This window comes from Hemiscyllium ocellatum, chromosome 47 (assembly GCF_020745735.1).
Source record: "Hemiscyllium ocellatum isolate sHemOce1 chromosome 47, sHemOce1.pat.X.cur, whole genome shotgun sequence".
Classification (NCBI taxonomy): Eukaryota; Metazoa; Chordata; class Chondrichthyes; order Orectolobiformes; family Hemiscylliidae; genus Hemiscyllium; species Hemiscyllium ocellatum.
Window position 1 is genome coordinate 10,793,052 of NC_083447.1, and position 18,740 is coordinate 10,811,791.

An 18,740-nucleotide genomic window follows, 5' to 3' on the forward strand; every position below is an offset into this window, starting at 1 on the left:
GCATGTCCAGCAGTCGCTTAAATGTCCCCAATGATTCTGCTTCCACCACTACAGCTGGCACATCTCTCTGCGTAAAGAACCTACTAAACATCTCCATTATACCTTCCTCCTAGTATCTTCAAACTATGACCCCTCGTCAATCCTGCCCTGGGGAAAAGTCTCTGGCTATTGACTCTATCCATTCCACTCATTATCCAATTCACTAAAGCCCGTTAGGGAAGGAAACTGGTCTGGGCCTACATGTGAATCCAGACCCACAGCGATGCGGTTGACTCTTAACTGCCCTCTGGGCAATTAGGGATGGGCAATAAATGCTGGGCCCGACCAGCGATGCCCTCATCTTGTGAATGAATAAAAAAAAACTCCACAGCAAAAGCCATGGCCTTTATAGCAACCCAGGGAAGCGGCCAGCTGCTCCGATTGGTGCCAACGTTCGGAGGTTCGATTCCCCCCATTCCGTAGCTGTCGATCGGAAACACAGTGCCCGGCCCACAGCACACCCATAGCGCCATCCCCATTTCTCAGGGAGACTCTAGCCTGACCCTGAACACAGCCCCAGGGGCCTTTCAGAGGTGCGGCCAAGCGCCATCGCACAGCAAGATCCCACTGGCAGCAAGATGCGGTTGGCGAGCCGCTAACCTGTCATCGAAGGCCGGCTGGGGTCATCGACTCATCAGGCCAACTGTCCCTGGGGACACTTTGTTTCCAACTGAGGGATGGGGCTCGGGTTTAACCACCTGCCCTAGTAGCTCCAACTTCGCAGGGACCCCACACCCCACCACCCCCACCACCACCACCGAAACGCCAATCCAAGGCTACGATGCTAAAGTCATTCAAAAGTAAATCTGAATACGGCAGAGGACATGAGAAAGCAAGTGAGCACGAGTGAGGGTGTGAGCAAGAGCGTGTGCGAGGGAGTGAGGGTGTGTGTGAGCATTTGATTGTGCGAGTGTGAGCACGGGAGTGTGTAAGCGTCAGTGCAGTGAGTGTGTGCGAGCGTGAGCATGTGAGTGTGCAAGCATCAGCGCATGTGAGTGTGCGAGAGCGTGTGCAACTGAGCATGTGTGAACTGTGTAACTTTGCTTTTAAACAGCCCAGAGCAACGCAGTAAACTGCCCACAATCCAATAACATCAGGAGCTTGCTAAAACTCAGTTTGGGAGATGCATTTTATCCTGCTCAGGAATTCCGTCTGCTGTGCAGTGTTTTGTGAGATTTCACTGGTCAGTGCCTGGAGTCTTGCGATGGGATCAGAAACACAGTGACAGAGTGCAGTGCCCAGCAGGGACTGACACAGATCGTAGAGCAACCTGTGACCCTGCTCTAGCTGCGGGCTGAGTGCAAGGTGGGAGGAACCAGACAGGAATCCACCAAGGGGGTTGTGTCGGTGTTGGAGGGGAAAGGACATCAGTTGTAGTGGACTGAGAGAGAGACAGGCATTCTCTCAGAGACGCAGCGACACACAGACACACAGACACACAGACACACACGTTTCAGGGATTGCGGCTTCCAATAAACCACACATGAGAGCAAAGGTGGAGTCTGGGACGTGTCCCCATTTCCCAGTTTTGTGAGTTGCTTCATTCTCAGTGAAAGCGCTGTCCTACATCCATCTCCTTACTGCTCTCCCCAGCAGCCACCCTGACTCCACCTCCCCACCCCCTTCACCCTAGATTAGAATGAAGGAAACGGACAGGAGGCAGAGACAAGTGCACCCGAGTTGGGGGTCATGAGTGACGGGAGGTTCAGCAGGAATGGGCAAGGGGTGCGGGGTGAGGGGAGGTTGGTGCTGACAGACTTGGACAGATCAGTGTCTCATGGAGTAGCTATGTACAGTGTGGGTAGCAATGCCACAGAGCAGAGAGCAAGACTTATCATCACTAACCAGTATGCTGTACCCTCACCATGTGACCCTCACCCCCCAGACACACACACACACACCTCCTCACACACCCAACACTCACCCCCAAAGACACACACTCACCGCACTCACCATCCAGACAGACACATGCACACACACCTCTTCACAGACCCCACATTCCCCCCCTCCCAGACACACACCCCTCCTCACACACCATGCACTCACCCCACCCCACAGACACACAAGCCCACCCGGACACTCCCCTGTCCCACCAGCCCTCTGTCTCCACAGTTACCATCACACCGCTCGCTGAACAATGCAGTGCCTCATCCTCCAATCACAGCTTCGAGAAAGGCAACGAAGCAGCATACCTTAAAATACACGGAGACACACGCATACATGCGTGTACACATGTACACAGACATGTGCAGAGAGACAGACACAGATGTACACCCACACTTACACAGAGATACACAGACAGAGTGAGACACACTCATGAGACAGACAGACCTACACACACACATATACACAAAGAGAGACACTGATATATACACACAGAGACAGCTACCACACAAGTTCACATATATACATAGAGAGAGACAGACAGACAGAGACCCTGACACACATGCACACACACAGATCCCTGACCACAAGGTTCAGAAGGGGATTAATTAAATCTGACGAGTGTGTCAGTCGATGCCAAAGAAATCAATCATCTTGCTGCTTCACTTCCATTTCCTTCAACATCCAGGAATGGGGGTGGGATTTGGGGGGAGATGATTGAGGGTGGGGGGGTGTGGTGGTGTTGAAGGCAGGGGAAGGGTTGCTGATGTCCTGTGAGCCGGAGGTGAAAGGAGGTGGGAGCAGAGAGAGCCAGGGAAAACCCTCCCTGGGGTCTCTGTGCTTTCAGACAGCCCAGACTGTGAGTCAAAAGTAGCTGTTAGCAGCTAAACATGGGACTCAATGTGCCCCTTCTCTCACACACACACACACACACACACACACACACACACACACACAAATGTAGACAGACACCCGCACACAGACACACACACACAAACACAGAGAGACACAACCCCTTATCTTCACCTAGAGCAAGGTTATGTCACAAGTAAGCCTTACTCAAACATTGAGGGGCTAAATGGGGTTACATTCGGAGACTTGGGGGCTGGACTACAGGTAAAGCTGTGAGTCCCGCCTCAGGTGACTGTCTGTGTGGAGTTTGCACATTCTCCCCGTGTCTGTGTGGGTTTCCTCCGGGTGCTCCGGTTTCCTCCCACAGTCCAAAGATGTGCGGGTCAGGTGAATTGGCCATGCTAAATTGCCTGTAGTGTTAGGTAAGGGGCAAATGTAGGGGTATGGGTGGGTTGTGCTTCGGCGGGTCGGTGTGGACTTGTTGGGCCGAAGGGCCTGTTTCCACACTGTAAGTAATCTAATCTGAATGAGCTTCCTTAACCCTACGCCCCATGGAAGGCAACTCCCTAACACCTCTGAAGGACAATTAGGGTTGGACAATAAATGCTGGGCCCAGCCAGCGAAGGCCTCCTCCAGTGAATAGCAAATTCTCTAGGTGGGGTGGGGTGGGGACACTCAAACGCCAGGGTCCAGCATCCCTCACCTCAACACTCCCTGGGAAACTGGGGGGGATCAGATCACCGGAACGTCAAGACCTACTCAGATGAGGAACTGGATTCCGTGATTGAAGACCCACCAGGAGCAGCGAGTACCCCCAGTCCATCCCATATACCCCCACCCCATATACCCCTACCACACCTCATTTACCCTCCACCCGTCCATGGCACTCTGCCTGTTTCAGACATCACTTTGGTTCAGAGAATCCTGGCCTGTACTGGATGGACATGTCCATCCCATTGTGGCCCTCCTTTCTCATGGGGTGGGTAGAGGGGGGGGGTATTGTAATTATGTGAATGGTGGACAAGGTGGATATGGGGTCTCTCGATCCTCCCCCGCCCCACAAATCCCACCTCCCCTCCATGTGAGTAAAGTCCCCATTTCATAGGGTTTGGGGTTTAAAGAAAAGGCGTCCCTTTTCTCTCGTCCTCCACAGATAACAGCACCGCCCACATCTGCCACCCCCTCCCCTCCAACTCTCAAACTAAAGGCCATCAGCCCAGTGGGGGGGGGAAAGAGTGTAAGGTCAGAGGTCAGCATTGGGAGATGGTCCAGGCGCCCATTTTGGTGACAGTTCTGGTGGTCATAGAATCCCTACAGTGTGGAAACAGGCCCTTTGGCCCAACAAGTCCACACCGACCCTCCAAAGAGTAACCCATCCAGACCTATCCCTTTACTCTAGTATCCTATATGTATCCCTGACTAATGCACCTAACCTACCCATCCCCAAACACTATGGGGAATTTAGTACGGCCAATCCACCCTAACCTGCACATCTTTGGACCATGGGAGGAAACCCCCAGACACGGGGAGAATGACTGTGTGGAGTTTGCACAGTCACCTGAGGTGGGAATTGAACCTGGGTCCCTGGCGCTGTGAGGCAGCAATGCTAACCACGGAGCCACCAAAAATGAAGGCCACTCGGCTCACTGGAGCACGTATCGGCCCCTCCCAAACCTTCTGGAACTTTCCACAACCGTGGGGGGAGGGTGTGTGCGTGTGGCCTCAGTCGCTTCACTAGGATCTTCCTGCGAAACCCCCTCCCCTCTTCGCTCACCACTGCGCCCCTCCTTCACAATCGATCTATGGACAGGGGTCTTCCATGAAGAGCAGGAGGAGAACGCTGACTGAAAAGGTTCACCATTTGTCCACATTAGCAGTCCCACCCTCCCACCCCGCTCCCCCCACCACCCCACCAAACACCTGGTTGAGCTCAAAACAGTTTGCCGTGTTGAATGGGTAGCTTTGCCAGAGACAAGCGCTCACACCCCTCCCCGCCACAGAGCTCCCCTTGCTCGCCAATCCAGCCTACAGGCCTACCGGGAAATACGTCTCCTTCCCCACCCCCCCACCTCTCCAGCCCCTCTCAGAGCTCTAGCCATCTCTCTGATTCACGTGAAGGGAGTCGCTCTCATTGGTAGGATGAGGCCATTCGGCCCCTCGAGCCAGCTCCGCCATTCTGGAAGATTGAGGCTGACCCCATTGAGGCCTCCCTCAGTTGTGCCTCCCTCCTCAATGACCATCATCCCTCCCCTCTCATTGAATACATGCTGAAACAGAGACAGGTAGCTTCTGCTTAGACCGAGTAATTCGGGGGTTCGCGGGATTCAAAACGCAATTGGATCAAGGCGGGACCTTTGTGGGAGGCGATGGCCTAGTGGTATCATCGCTGGATTTTATTTTCATCCAGAGACCTGGGTTCGAATCCCACCATGGCAGATTCAACAAAAATCTAACGATGACCATGAATCCATTGTCAATTGTTGGGAAAACCCATCTGGTTAACTGATGTCCTTTAGGGAAGGAACCACCCTTACTTGGTCTGGCCTACACACGACTCCAGACCCAACACCAATGGGGTTGACCCTTGACCTCCCCGCTCTGGGCAATTAGGCCAGCGATGCCCTCATCCCGTGAAGGAATTTTTAAAATAATGGCGGAGTAGGCTCCAGGGGCTGAAATGTTCTATTTTCTACGTTTCTGGGCAATCCACTGTCCTTACCTGGTCTGGACTACACATGAGGAATGTTTGTGTATATGCAGAGAGCCAACACAAAGGGCTCCAAGTATGAAGGAGGTCGCTCATGAATTGGATTAGGAATTCAAGAGAACCTTCGCCCCAGAAAGAGGGGAGCTGGGGAACAAACAGAGGGAGGTTAAGGGTAAACAACAGAGTGAGGCATTTGAGGGAAGACCAGAAAAATATAAAAGGGAGACAAAGAATTAACACCTTTACACTTGTGATGTTAAATCCAGTGCTGGGCAGGGACACATCATAACATGGGAGCAGAAAATGTGTTGCTGGAAAAGCGCAGCAGGTCAGGCAGCATCCAAGGAACAAGAAATTCGAAGTTTCGGGCATCAGGAATCAGGAATAACATGGGAGCAGTTGGGCCAAATGGCCTCTTTCAGCTCTCAATACGACAAAACCCATTGCAGCCTTTCAATGCGCCTAACTTCTGACTGCAGTTTGCTCCCCAGATCTCATCATAATCGGGAATAAATACATCCGCTGGCATAATCTGATATGAGCGAGCACCGCTGAAGTAGGATAGCAGTGGGGAACCAGGTCAAAACAGGAGAGATTCACACAGAAACACACGGGGTCAAAACCTCGACTCGCTCAAAATCCTCCTCAGCTCTGCTCCAGTTATAACTTTTCACAGCATTTTACCACGTTGTTCATTGGACAGTACATGTGAAAAATAAATCATCATTCGTTCATTCATTAAAACCACAGTCACGAGCAAATGCTTTAATCCAAATTCCCAACATCCCATCCCCATGAATGAAATCCACTTGTCTCTAAAGATGGTTCTATCATGAGATGCTATTTCAGAGAATCCCTACACAGTGTGAAAACAGGCCCTTCGGCCCAACAAGTCCACGCTGACCCTCTGAAGAGTATCCCACCCAGACCCATTCCCCGACCCTATTACTTTACATTACTCCTGACTCGTACACCTCATCTGCACACGCCTGGGCACAATGGGGCAACTTCCCATGGCCAATCCACCCTAACCTGCACGTCTTTGGATTGTGGGAGGAAACTGGAGCACCCAGAGGAAACCCACGCAGACACGGGGAGAGTGTGCAAACTCCACACAGACAGTCGCCCGAGGCTGGAATCGAACCCAGGTCCCTGGTGCTGGGAGGCACTGAGCCACGGTGCCACCCTGTGTAAAAAGGACACCCAGTAGGCACAGAGCCCCACATCAGTGGCAGCTATACAACAGAACATTGTGGTTCGGTGGTTGACAGACTTTCCTCACGGAATCGCTCAGGCCCTTGTGCAGACCAGGAAAGACCCTGAGGGGACTCGAGGTTAGATCATGAAACACAGCTTCCTTCTGTGGGAGAGTCAGGAATGGTTTAAAGATAAGGGCACTCCCATTTAAGACAGCTGGGGAGAATCCCTCTCTCTCTTTCTCTCTCTCTGAGGGTCATCACAGAGGAGTGAAGGCGGGGTTAACATTTTAAAAGGGGGCGGTCGAGTGATTCTTGACACACAAGATATCGGAGGGAGGCGGGAAAGTCAAATTCAGGCCGCGATCAGTTCATTGTGATCTAACTGAAAATGCATCGATTCATAGTGTTAGTGTGTCTGAAAGTCCTGGTTTAAATCACACTCCATGGCTTGATTAATCTCAGAATCCCTACAGTGTGGGAAGAGGCCATTCAGCCAATCGAGTCCATACCATCCTCCAAAGAGCATCCCACCCAGCTCAACCCCCCGCACCCTGCAATTCCCATGGCTAACCAACCCAACTGGCACACTCTGGGCAATTTAGCATGGCCAATCCCTAACGTGCACATCTATGGACTGTGGGAGGAAACCAGAGCACCCGGAGGAAACCCACGCAGACACGGGGAGAATGTGCAAACTCCACACAGCCAGTCGCCCGAGGCTGGAATCGAACCCAAGTCCCTGGCGCTGTGAGGCAGCAGTGCCAACCACTGAGCCACTGTGCTGCCCAATCCAGGCTGAAATACCAGTGCAGTGCTGAGGCAGTGCTGCGTTCGGATAAAACCCAGGCCTGATAAGGAAGAACCTATTCCAGTATCACGAAGGGCAATGTTTATGCCATAACCAACAGCACTGAAGAAAACAGATTAGTTGGTCATTATCACATTGCTGTTTATGGGAACTTGCTGTACTCAGAGTGGTGTCACAACAGTAGCCATACTTCAGAGGTACTGCATTGACTCTAATGGACTTCAGAGTTTTTGGTGGTCATAAAAGGCGATACATAAATGCAAATTTTTTTTGTAAATTTGTTGGCTTTGGTTACATTAAATAATGAAAAGGAATGACAATTGAATTCTCAAAATGCACGGTGGCAACTCACCAAGGCTCCTTACATGCACCTTCCAAACCCATGGCCCCTCCTCCCCAAGAAGAGCATGGGGCAGCAGATACACGGGGACACCACCCCCTGCAAGCTGCCCTCATTTGGAAATACATGGTTGTTCCTTCTCTGTTGCTGGGTCAAAATCCCAGAACTCCATCCCTAATAGCACTGGGTTTACCCACAGCACATAGACTGCAGTGGTTCAGCTATAGTCAGTGATCCCATCAATGAATAGAAGAAACGTATTAGAAAGCTCAGCAAAGAATAGTTTTAGCTCATCAAGACAAAAGGTGCTGTTAGGCATGGAGTACATTCTCATTTATAACATCATTCATCAACAACACGCCCGGGACCAGGACAGCACGGGATTAGATGCACTGTGTATAGCTCTCTGTCCTCATTAAACACACCAAGGACAGGGACAGCACGGGGTGAGATACAAACTAAAGCTTCCTCTACTCTGTCCTCATTAAACATTCCCAGGACAGGGACAGCATAGGGTTAGATATAGAGTAAAGTTCCCTCTATACTGTCCCCCACCAAACACACTAAGGACAGGAACAGCACAGGGTTAGATACACAGTGAACTCCCTCTACTCTTATGAACTGAAAGTAAACTATGCTCTACTCTTTTAAACTAAAAATAAATGGAAAGTAAAAGAAAGTAAAGCTCTCTCTACGCTGTCCCCCATCAAACACTCCCAGGACAGGGACAGCACAGGGTTAGATACAGAGTAAAGCTCCCTCTACACTGTCCCCATCAAACACTCCCAGGATAGGGACAGCATAGGCTTAGATACAGAGTAAAGCTCCCTCTACACTGTCCCCATCAAACACTCCCAGGACAGGGACAGCACGGGGTTAGATACAGAGTAAAGCTCCCTCTACACTGTCCCTATCAAACACTCCCAGAGCAGGGACAGCACAGGGTTAGATACAGAGTAAAGCTCCCTCTTCAGCTCCTTATCCCCAGAGGGGCATCACAAAATACATGAAGATCTTGTCCAAATCTCACCCCAGCAGAGGGTGGGGAAAGCAAGCTGCTTGATTATGACACACGTCTGGAGCAGGTGGGACTCGAACCCAGATCATCCCGCTCTGACACCACCAACTGCTGCATAAGAACCTTTTTGGGAGGGAAACCAATTTCCAGTGGTGTAAGCATCAAACAGCTGAGTGCGGCAGTGACAAATCTGGTGTTAAATTAGCAACGGTTTGGAGCTAATATCCCCTCGTTAAAATGACCAGACAACATTTTCAGGAATGCTTCCTCTGTAAAATCTGGGGTGGCAGATTTCCACTCAGACCAAGGCAAAGATTAACTGCTTCAATCTCCACAGAATACAACAGCAATTTTCACAATTCCAACACCGCACCCTCTCCTGACCCTTGACCCAAGGGGACGGCTTCCGTTGGTTACATGGTTAAAAACATTTGGCAATTTTGGCAAGTAAGGGCCTCATAATCAGGTTGCAGTGTGTCTGCATCTCTCAGGACACAGTCTTTTAACATGACGTTGTGAAACATGAAAGGGTTCAGAAAAGATTTACAAGGGTATTGCCAGGTTGGAGGGTTTGAGCTACAGGGAAAGGCTGAACAGGCTGGGGCTGTTTTCTCTGGAGCATTGAAGCCTGTGAGGTGACCTTATAGAAGTTTATAAAATCATGAAGGATAAATAATCACAGTCTTTTCCCTGGGGTGGGGAAGTCCAGAACTAGAGGGGCATAGGTTTAGGGTGAGAGGGGAAAGATATAAGAGGGACCTAAGGGGCAACTTTTTTAAGCAGAGGGTGGTACGTGTATGCAATGGGCTGCCAGAGGAAGTGGTGGAGACTGGTACAATTACAACATTTAAAAGGCATGGGTACATGAATAGGAAGGGTTTGGAGAGATATGGAGAAAGTGAGCACTGCAGATGCTGGAGATCAGAGTCGAGAGTGTGGTGCTGGAAAAGCACAGCAGGTCAGGAAGCATCCGAGGAGCAGGAGAATCGACAATTCAGGCATAAGCTCTTCATCAGGAATGTTGATTCCTGATGAGGGGCTTATGCCCGAAACGTCGATTCTCCTGCTCCTCGGATGTTGCCTGACCTGCTGTGCTTTTCCAGCACCACACTTGCGACAGAGAGGAATATGGGCCGGGTGCTGGCAGGTGGGACTCAATTAGGTTGGGATATCTGGTCGGCATGGACGGGTTGGACCCGAAGGTCCTGTTTCCGTGCTGTATGACTCGATGTTACCTGCAGCCATCACAGAGCTCTATCTGACCAGGACCATTTCCCACTCTGCATTAGATGAATTAAACAACTTACAGATCGATAATCCATCTGTCTGGCCAGATCCCCCGGGTCCTTTTGTATGGCTTGGTTGGATTGGCCGTGATAAATTGCCCACTGTGTCTAGGGACGTGCAGGCGAGGTGGGTTAGCCATGGGGAAAATGCAGGGGATATCAGGTAGGGGAGGGAGTCTGGCTGGGGTGCTCTTTGGAGGGTCAGTGTGGACTCAAATGGGCCAAATGGCCTGATTCCGGGGATTCTGTGTCCGTAATTTTACCTGCCTCTGAGAGAAGGCTTGTGGCAAGTGGAGGCCATTTCAAACAATAAGAATCTGCCGCACAGAAACCTTGCATTCACACACACACACCCCCCTCCCTTCAAATGACAGCAAGCAACTCAGCCCGTTCAGGTCACAGGCCCAACGACCCAGAGCCGAGACCATCCCGCGAGCAGGCAGACACGGTCCAATACTCACCGGGGTAGAAGTCTTTGGACTTGGAGAGTTTGATCGTAGCGCTGGTCTCCTTCTGCAACTGGACGATGGTTTGGCCTCCTTTTCCGATTATCGATCCAGCAGCATAACTCGGGATCAAAACCTTCAGGAAGAATTCACCTTCCTCTGTAAAGCAAGAGGAAAATACATTGATGATCAGTTCTGCTAGAACATTAATGCAGACTGGCTATGACGTGATTGAACGAGTAGGGATCGCTGTTTCTGAAGTACAAACTTCTAGTGTGAGAGTGTGAGTGTGAGTGAGAGAGTGTGTGTTAATGTGAATGTGAGAGAGAGAGTGTGAGAATGAGTGAGTGAGAGTGGGCGAGAGAGTGGGCGAGAGAGTGGGCGAGAGAGTGGGCGAGAGAGTGGGCGAGAGAGTGGGCGAGAGAGTGGGCGAGAGAGTGGGCGAGAGAGTGGGCGAGAGAGTGGGCGAGAGAGTGGGCGAGAGAGTGGGCGAGAGAGTGGGCGAGAGAGCGAGTGTGAGAGAGAGAGAGAGAAAGCGTGTGAGCGTGAGCGTGAGACTGAGAGTGTGAGACTGAGAGTGTGAGAGCGTGATGGCAATTATAAAATAGAACAGTACAGGCCCTTCGGCCCTCGATGTTGTGTCGACCTTTTATCCTACTCTAAGATCAGACTAACCCACGTACCCTTCATTGTACGATCATCCAGGAGCCTATCCAAGAGTCACTGAAACGTCCCTACGGTCTCTGACTCTACTCCCCCCACTGGCAGTGCATTCCACACACCCTCCACTCTCTGTGTAAAGAACCTACCCCTGACATTGCCCCTAAACTTTCCTCCAATCACCTTAAAATTATACCCCCTTGTGAGAGCCATTTCTGCCGTGGGGAAGAAGTCTCTGACTGTCCACTCTATCTATGTCATATCTCTATCCAGTCATCTCTCATCCTTCTTCACTCCAATAAGAAAAGTCAGCCTACTCAACCTGTCCTCATAAGACATGCCCTCCAGCCCAGGCAGCACCCTGGGAGTTTGCCAACACTAAGTGCTGTTTGTACTGCGCGATTGTTGTATAGCGCGGGGTTGCACAGGAACGCAACCATTGCATTCTGGAAGATCTGTCTGTGCATTAATATTTCACGCTGGAGACCAAGTACTGCTTGCTGGACATAACTTCCACATCACTTTACTACAGGGCCTCCCCTTCAGAAGTGCCAGTGTAGTTAACTCAGCCACATTAGGGAGATTTAAACAATCCTTGGACGAGCACATGGATGATGAGGGGATAATGCAGGGGGACGGGCTTAGATTAGTTCACAGGTCAGCGCGACATCGAGGGCCGAAGGGCCTGATCTGCGCTGTATTGTTCTATGTAAACGGTTCACTGGGTGTAGATCACTTTGCGATGTTCCGTGCACACTACACGGGTGGAAGGTATTTTTTTTCTTTCATTGAGTCATACAGCATGGACACAGACCCTTCGGCCCAACCAATCCATGCTGACCCATCATCCCAAACCAACCTAAGTCGCCACCTGCCTGCATTTAGCCCATATCCCCTGCAAACATTTCTTATTCATGTACGTCATCAAATGTCTTTTAAATGTTGTAACTACTAGGGAGGGAATTCCAGGATTTTGACCCATTGACACTGAAGGGCCAGTGATATATTTCCAAGTCAGGATGGCGAGTGGCTTGATGGAAGTTTGAGGTGGGGGAGGGGGGGTTTCCTTATCTGTGGCCTTTCTGGATGGAAGTGGTCATGGGTTTGGAAGGTGCTGTCTGAGGATCTCTGGCAAACTGCTGCAGAACATCTTGTAGATGGTATACGCTGCTGCTACTGAGTGTCAGGGGGGTGGAGGGAGGGGATGCTTGTGGATGGGATCCCAATCAAGCAGGGGCTGCTTTGTCCTGGATGGCATTGAGGCTTCTGGAGTGTTGTTGGAGCTGCCCCCATCCAGGGGGGAGCGGGGAGTATTCCCTCACATTCCTGACTTGTGCCTTGTCGATGGTGGACAGGCTTTGGGGGGAGGTCAGATGGGGAGTTACTCACCACAGTATTCCGAGTCTCAAAGCCACTCCTGTAGCCCCAGTGTTTGTGAGGCTGGTCTGTGGAAATCACTCTCGATTCTGACCACCTCTGAGACCACTCATCATCCCCATACTAGCCCAGAGTGACATTTTCCCCATAGTGTGGGCTCACCATTCACATTCCGTCACCACTCCCATCAGCTGTTCCCCTGCCATTGCCTCAGACAGCCAGTCCCTTCGGACAAATAAAACCAGTTTGGGGAAAACCAATCAAGGTGTGTAAATTCATGAGGGGCTTGGAGAGAGTCAACAGTCTTTTCTCCAGGATAGGGGGGGTCCAGAGCTAGAGAGCATAGGATTAAGGTGAGAGAGAACAGATTTAAAAGGGATCTGAGGGGCAACTTTTTCACACAGAGGGTGGCGTGTGTATGAAACGAGCTGCCAGAGGAAGTGGTGGAGGCTGGTACAATGACAACATTTAAAAGGCGTCTGGATAGGTACAGGTCATTCTGCGCATTTCATCAACACTAATTCACCGCAGCACAACTGACAAAATGGGGACGCTGTTTCTACAGCACGAACCTTTAAGGTGTGCATTGGCCCTAATACCGACACTTTAAGCCGTTGTTTCGAAAGCCTGAGTTTTCTATAACAAGGGGTCGCACAAGGACGCAACCATCACGGTACAGACGGTATCGGACAATCATAGAATCCCTACCATGTGGAAACAGGCCCTTCGGCCCAACAAGTCCACACCGGCCCTCTGAAGAGTAACCCAGCCAGACTTATTGGGCCAAATGGCTCATTTCCACACTGAAGGGAATCTAATTCTTTATCACAACCCACCAGAATTTTAAAAGTAAACATAAGGCCTCCTTTATCGCTGCCCCTGTGCAGGTGGACTCTGATCCTGTTGTCCTGGTGAATCACCGGGAGGGCATCCCAGAGTTGAGGCGGGATTTCCTGATTGGGGGGGGGGGGGGAGCTCAGAGACGGCACTAACCACCCCTCACTTCCTTCTCCTGATGGTCTGCTCCACACCCACCTGATTGAGTTTTGAAGGAGGTGACAAGAAGTGGGTGGCACGGTGGCACAGTGGTTAGCACTGCTGCCTCACAGCGCCAGAGACCCGGGTTCAATTCCCGCCTCAGGCGACTGTCTGTGTGGAGTTTGCACATTCTCCCCGTGTCTGTGTGGGTTTGCTCCAGTTTCCTCCCACAGTCCAAAAACGTGCAGGTTAGGGTGAATTGGCCACGCTAAATTGCCCATAATGTTAGGTGAAGGGGTAAATGTAGGGGAATGGGTCTGGGTGGGTTGTGCTTTGGCGGGTTGGTGTGGATTTGCTGGGCCTGTTTCCACACTAAGTAATCTAACAAAAACGAGCGATGAGGGAAGGGCAGTGGATGTTGGCTCCATGGGCTTTAGCGAGGCACTTGATCAGCTACCACATGGCAGGCAGGTAGGGGAGCTTTGGGGGTGGGGCACAACAATCAGACCTCAAAACAGGGTCCCGGATTGGGGCAAGAGCCGGAATGAATCCGGATCTCCTCCAACTCCAGGAATACTCCAGGACTCCATGGCGATGGAAGATTCCAAAGCACACAGCCTGGGAGGAGGGGCTTTCATTGGCATATAATCAAACAGAGCCGGCTTTCCAATTGCTAATCTGAATTAACACACCGCTAATCTGATTCGGAAAGCAGAGGTTGTCTTAATCCTGTTAACTGCAAACCCAGGTCTGTTAATCTTCACCCAGCAGAGCTCTGCCGGATTTCCCGCCAGGAGATCGGAGTCATTGATAATGATGGTGCACTAACGCTGCTCCTGTTTTAAAGTCGGGCATAGGCCCTGGGTTTTTTTTTTTGTGACAATCTCCTGCATTCGCGTTCAGAATGGAATCGGCTATGTCAACGTGTCACGCTGTAATTGCACTCATCGTCTAACAGTGGCGCTGCAGTGCCGCGGGAAGCTGGGATCACAACGCAACGAGCTACATAGCAACGGGGGACGCAGGAAGGCGGTGAGTAACACTTGCCGAAAGATTTTTTCGAGAAACGGTCAATAGATTATTTCAAAGTAAAGTTCCTGTATTTTCTACAGAGCTGCGCGACTCCAAAAATATCTGTAAACAAGACTATCTAGTTCATTCTGTACATCCCTCCCAACCAGATTCTTACTCATTTTCACACACCTATGACTTTGCCTCAAAATCTTTGTCCCTGTACATTTTAGCTTCACTAACTGCAATCCATCACACTCAGAATCCAAGCCCGACCCAGTCATTATTATCGCTGTTAGCCCACGGACAAATTCAATAGACATCACGTGGGAGAAAGGAATAGAAGGACACCTTGTTGGGAGATAATATGAAGGAGGAGTGGGAGAAGGGTCAGTATTGAACCGTTGGGCTGAATGGCCTGTAGCTGTGCTGGGTATCTGATGTTGAGGAAAAGCCCCAGTATTTTGTTCGCATTTGCTCCCTCGCTCCAGGTTTAACTCTGGTATGGCACAAAGTGTTTACTCAAACATACAATTTGCGGAGGATAGGTCTCTCATTCCTGTCCAAAAGACTTAGAGTGAATAGAGTGAGGGGTGTGTGTGTGTGTGTGTGTGTGTGTGTGTGTGTGTGTGTGTGTGTGTGAGAGAGAGACAGACAGACAGTAAGGTGTGTGAGAGTGAGTGAGGCAAGGCCTGTGTGTATACATGCACAGATCATTGAAAGTGATAGGTCAGATAGAGAGAGCAGCTCATAAAGCACACAGTGTCCTCAGCTTTATTAACAGGGGCATGGAGAGAGGGTGGGTAATGCTGAACTTGTACCAGACACTGGTCAAACTTCAGCTGTAGTACCATCATGGAAGATCATCATTGAATCCGTACAGTGTGGAAGCAGGCCATTCAGCCCAATGAGTCCACACTGACCCTCCAAAGAGCATCCATCCCAGACCCATTCCCCTAACAAATGCACCTAGCCTACACACCCCTGAACACTATGAACAATTTAGCATGGCCAATTCCACCCTAACCTGCACACCTTTGGACTGTGGGAGGAAACCGAAGCACCCGGAGGAAACCCACGCAGACACGGGGAGAATGTGCGAACTCCACACAGACAGTCGCCCGAGGTTGGAATCGAACCCGGGTCCTTGGCGCTGTGAGGCAGCAGTGCTAACCACTGAGCCACCGTGCCGCTAAACTGCGTACGGTTGTGGGTGGCTTGTTAGAGGGAAAACGTGAGTGCACTGGAGAGAGAATGCTAGTGCGATTTACAAGAATTATTCCAGATAATGAGGAACGTCAGTGATGAGGACAGATTGCCAGGGATGGGACGTAGAAGGTTGATTTTAATTGAGGTTTATAAAATCACGAGGGGCATGGATAAGGTGAATGAAGGGGCTTCTCCCTCAGGAGGGGGAGTTCCAGACTAGGGAGGGTATTTTTAAGGTGAGAGGAGATTTTAAAAAGGGATGGGGGCAACTTTCTTTTACACAGAGGGTGGTTCGTGTGTGGAATGAACTTCCTGAGGAAGTGGTGGATGTGGGTACAGTTACAATGCTTAAAAGACAGAAGGCGTTTGGTATACTTTCCTTTATTGGTCAGAGCATTGAGTACAGGAGTTGGGAGGTCAGGCTGCGGCTGTACAGGACATTGGTTAGGCCACTGTTGGAATATTGCGTGCAATTCTGGTCTCCTTCCTATCGGAAAGATGTTGTGAAACTTCAGAGAAGATTTACAAGGCTGTTGCCAGGATTGGAGGGTTTGAGCTACAGGGAGAGGCTGAACAGGCTGGAGCTGTTTTCCCTGGAGCGTCAGAGGCTGAGGGGTGACCTTATAGAGATTTATAAAATTATGAGGGTAAATTGACAAGATCTTTTCCCTGGGGTGGGGGAGTCCAGAACTAGAGGGCATAGGCTTAGGGTGAGAGGGGAAAGATTTAAAAGGGATCTATGGGGCAACTTTTTCACACAGAGGGTGGTACGTGTATGGAATGAGCTGCCAGAGGAAGTGGTGGAGGCTGGTACAATCACAGCATTTAAAAGACATCTGGATGGGTACATCAATACGAAGGGTTTAGAGGGATATGGGCTAAGTGCTGGCAAATGGGACTAGATTAGGTTAGGCTATCAGGTCAGCATGGACGAGTCGGACCGAAGGGTCTGTTTCCGTGTTATGTGACTCTTAAGTTGGGACTGCTCCTGGACAGGAGGAGGCTGAGAGGAGATTGGAGTGAGATTTTCAAAATCATCAATGAGCTGGATAGAGTAGAGGGAGGGAGAAAGCGTTCCTGCTGATGAGAGAGAGAAGGACGAGGGGTAACAGATTTACAGCAACGTGCAAGGGTGCTGGGAGGAAAATCTCTCAGCCAGCGAGTCACGGGCCTGGAGTGCAGTGGCTGGCAATGTGGGGGAGGCAGGGCCGATCGAGGGATTTAAGGGTTGGTCACTTGAACAGAAACGGAGGTGATTGGAACTAGGTAATGACACACAAGTGAAGGGACTGGACAGACACTATGGCCCCCTCCTGCACCATGACGATTCGGAAATTGAAGAATCTCCCTGGCGATTAGCGATACTTCATTTGCAATCCTGGTGGGTTACTGACTGGGGAATTAGTCATGTGCACATGTCATTTTCAGGTCTTCAACCAGCACTATGACCCGTGACCTCTGACTCCCCTACCCCTCCAAACCCACTCAGAGCACCCCTCGGGGTTACCTCAGGGAGCTGACATCCCAGCCAAAATGGAAACCAAACTCCCTGGCAGGCACACGGACACCATGCAGAGGGCCATTGTTCTGGAGATGGGGCAGGCCGGAGGGGGAGTCAACTGGGACGGTCAGAGGGAGTAAGGGGCAGAGGAGTGATCACCAATAGAATATAATTGCGTTTCTGAGACAAATTAGTCATAGAGGAGGGGTCGGAGGGCAAAGGAAAGGGAGAAGGGGGTAGAGAGCGCAAGGGGGGCAGAGAGAGAAAGAGACAGCGTGCGAGAGGGGCACAGAGAGAGTGCACTAGAGGGGCAGAGAGAGAGTGCTAGAGGGGCAGAGAGAGAGAGAGAGAGAGAGAGAGAGACAGCGTGCAAGAGGGGCAGAGAGAGAGTGCTAGAGGGCCAGAGAGAGAGAGAGAGACAGCGTGTGAGAGGGGCACAGAGAGAGAGCACTGGAGGGGCAGAGAGAGAGAGACAGCGTGCAAGAGGGGCAGAGAGAGAGAGACGGCATGCGAGAGGGGCAGAGAGAGACGGCGTGCGAGAGGGGCAGAGAGAGACGGCGTGCGAGAGGGGCAGAGAGAGAGCACGCTGGAGGGGCAGAGAGAGAGCACGCTGGAGGGGCAGAGAGAGAGCACGCTGGAGGGGCAGAACGTGAGTGCAAGTGAGAGAGCGAGAGCAATGTCACAACATGGGAATGTTTCCAATAAGAGCATTCAGAAGAAATGGTGTTCTAGAAATAATATTCTAGACTGCCCAAATGGTGTAAAAGTCCTGAAGTTTGATATTTATAATCACTCATTTCACATCCAGCTACTGCCAATGGGTTTTTTTTCCCAACGTAGGAAATTGGACAGCGAACATGTACACAGCAAGATCCACAAAATGTGATAACAACCAGAGAATGGTTTCTAGGATGGTGATGAAGGGGTTAAATTTTGCCCAGGACACCAAGGGAACACCCCCCTCCCCACCCACCTATTAAATAGAGAGGGGTGTGGGGTCTTCTCCAACTGTAGAGAGGAGTCCAGCTCAGTACTGCACTGCAGGGTCAGCTCTGGGTGTGTGTTCAGGTCCTGGAGTGGGATTTGAACCCAGCACCGTGTCGCTTAGTGACTTAGAGCAGCACACTGGGCCCCAGTCAAACCCATGGGAGTAGGAGATCAGTGCACCTCTATCTGTGAGGATCAACAAAAACCCTGTGGAGATTCGAAAAGCGAGGTGGTTGGCTTTGGCTAGCACAGGGTCAATGGGCCAAACAGCCTTTATCTTGCGCCGTAGACCAGGAACCAATGTGAGGCACCGAAATGTTTGTGAAATCTTTGCCATGCCCAAAATGGCTTCCCTACAAAATGGAACAACCCGTCACTCATTACAGGAACACAGAACATGCATTGAATAGAACCCGGTCACATCCCTCCAATTAGCAT

The 18,740-nt window shown here is 50.8% G+C and overlaps 1 protein-coding gene across 1 annotated transcript in view; it reads right to left on the minus strand.

The window, feature by feature from the left end:
- The window catches only part of LOC132836702 (RNA-binding protein Nova-1-like), a 226,212-nt gene that overhangs the window by 177,905 nt on the left and 29,567 nt on the right, over positions 1 to 18,740 (minus strand). Inside the window, exon 2 of the mRNA XM_060856107.1 lies at positions 10,595 to 10,738. Coding sequence (XP_060712090.1) covers positions 10,595 to 10,738 — 144 coding nt within the window. The remainder of the gene's footprint in view (positions 1 to 10,594; positions 10,739 to 18,740) is intronic.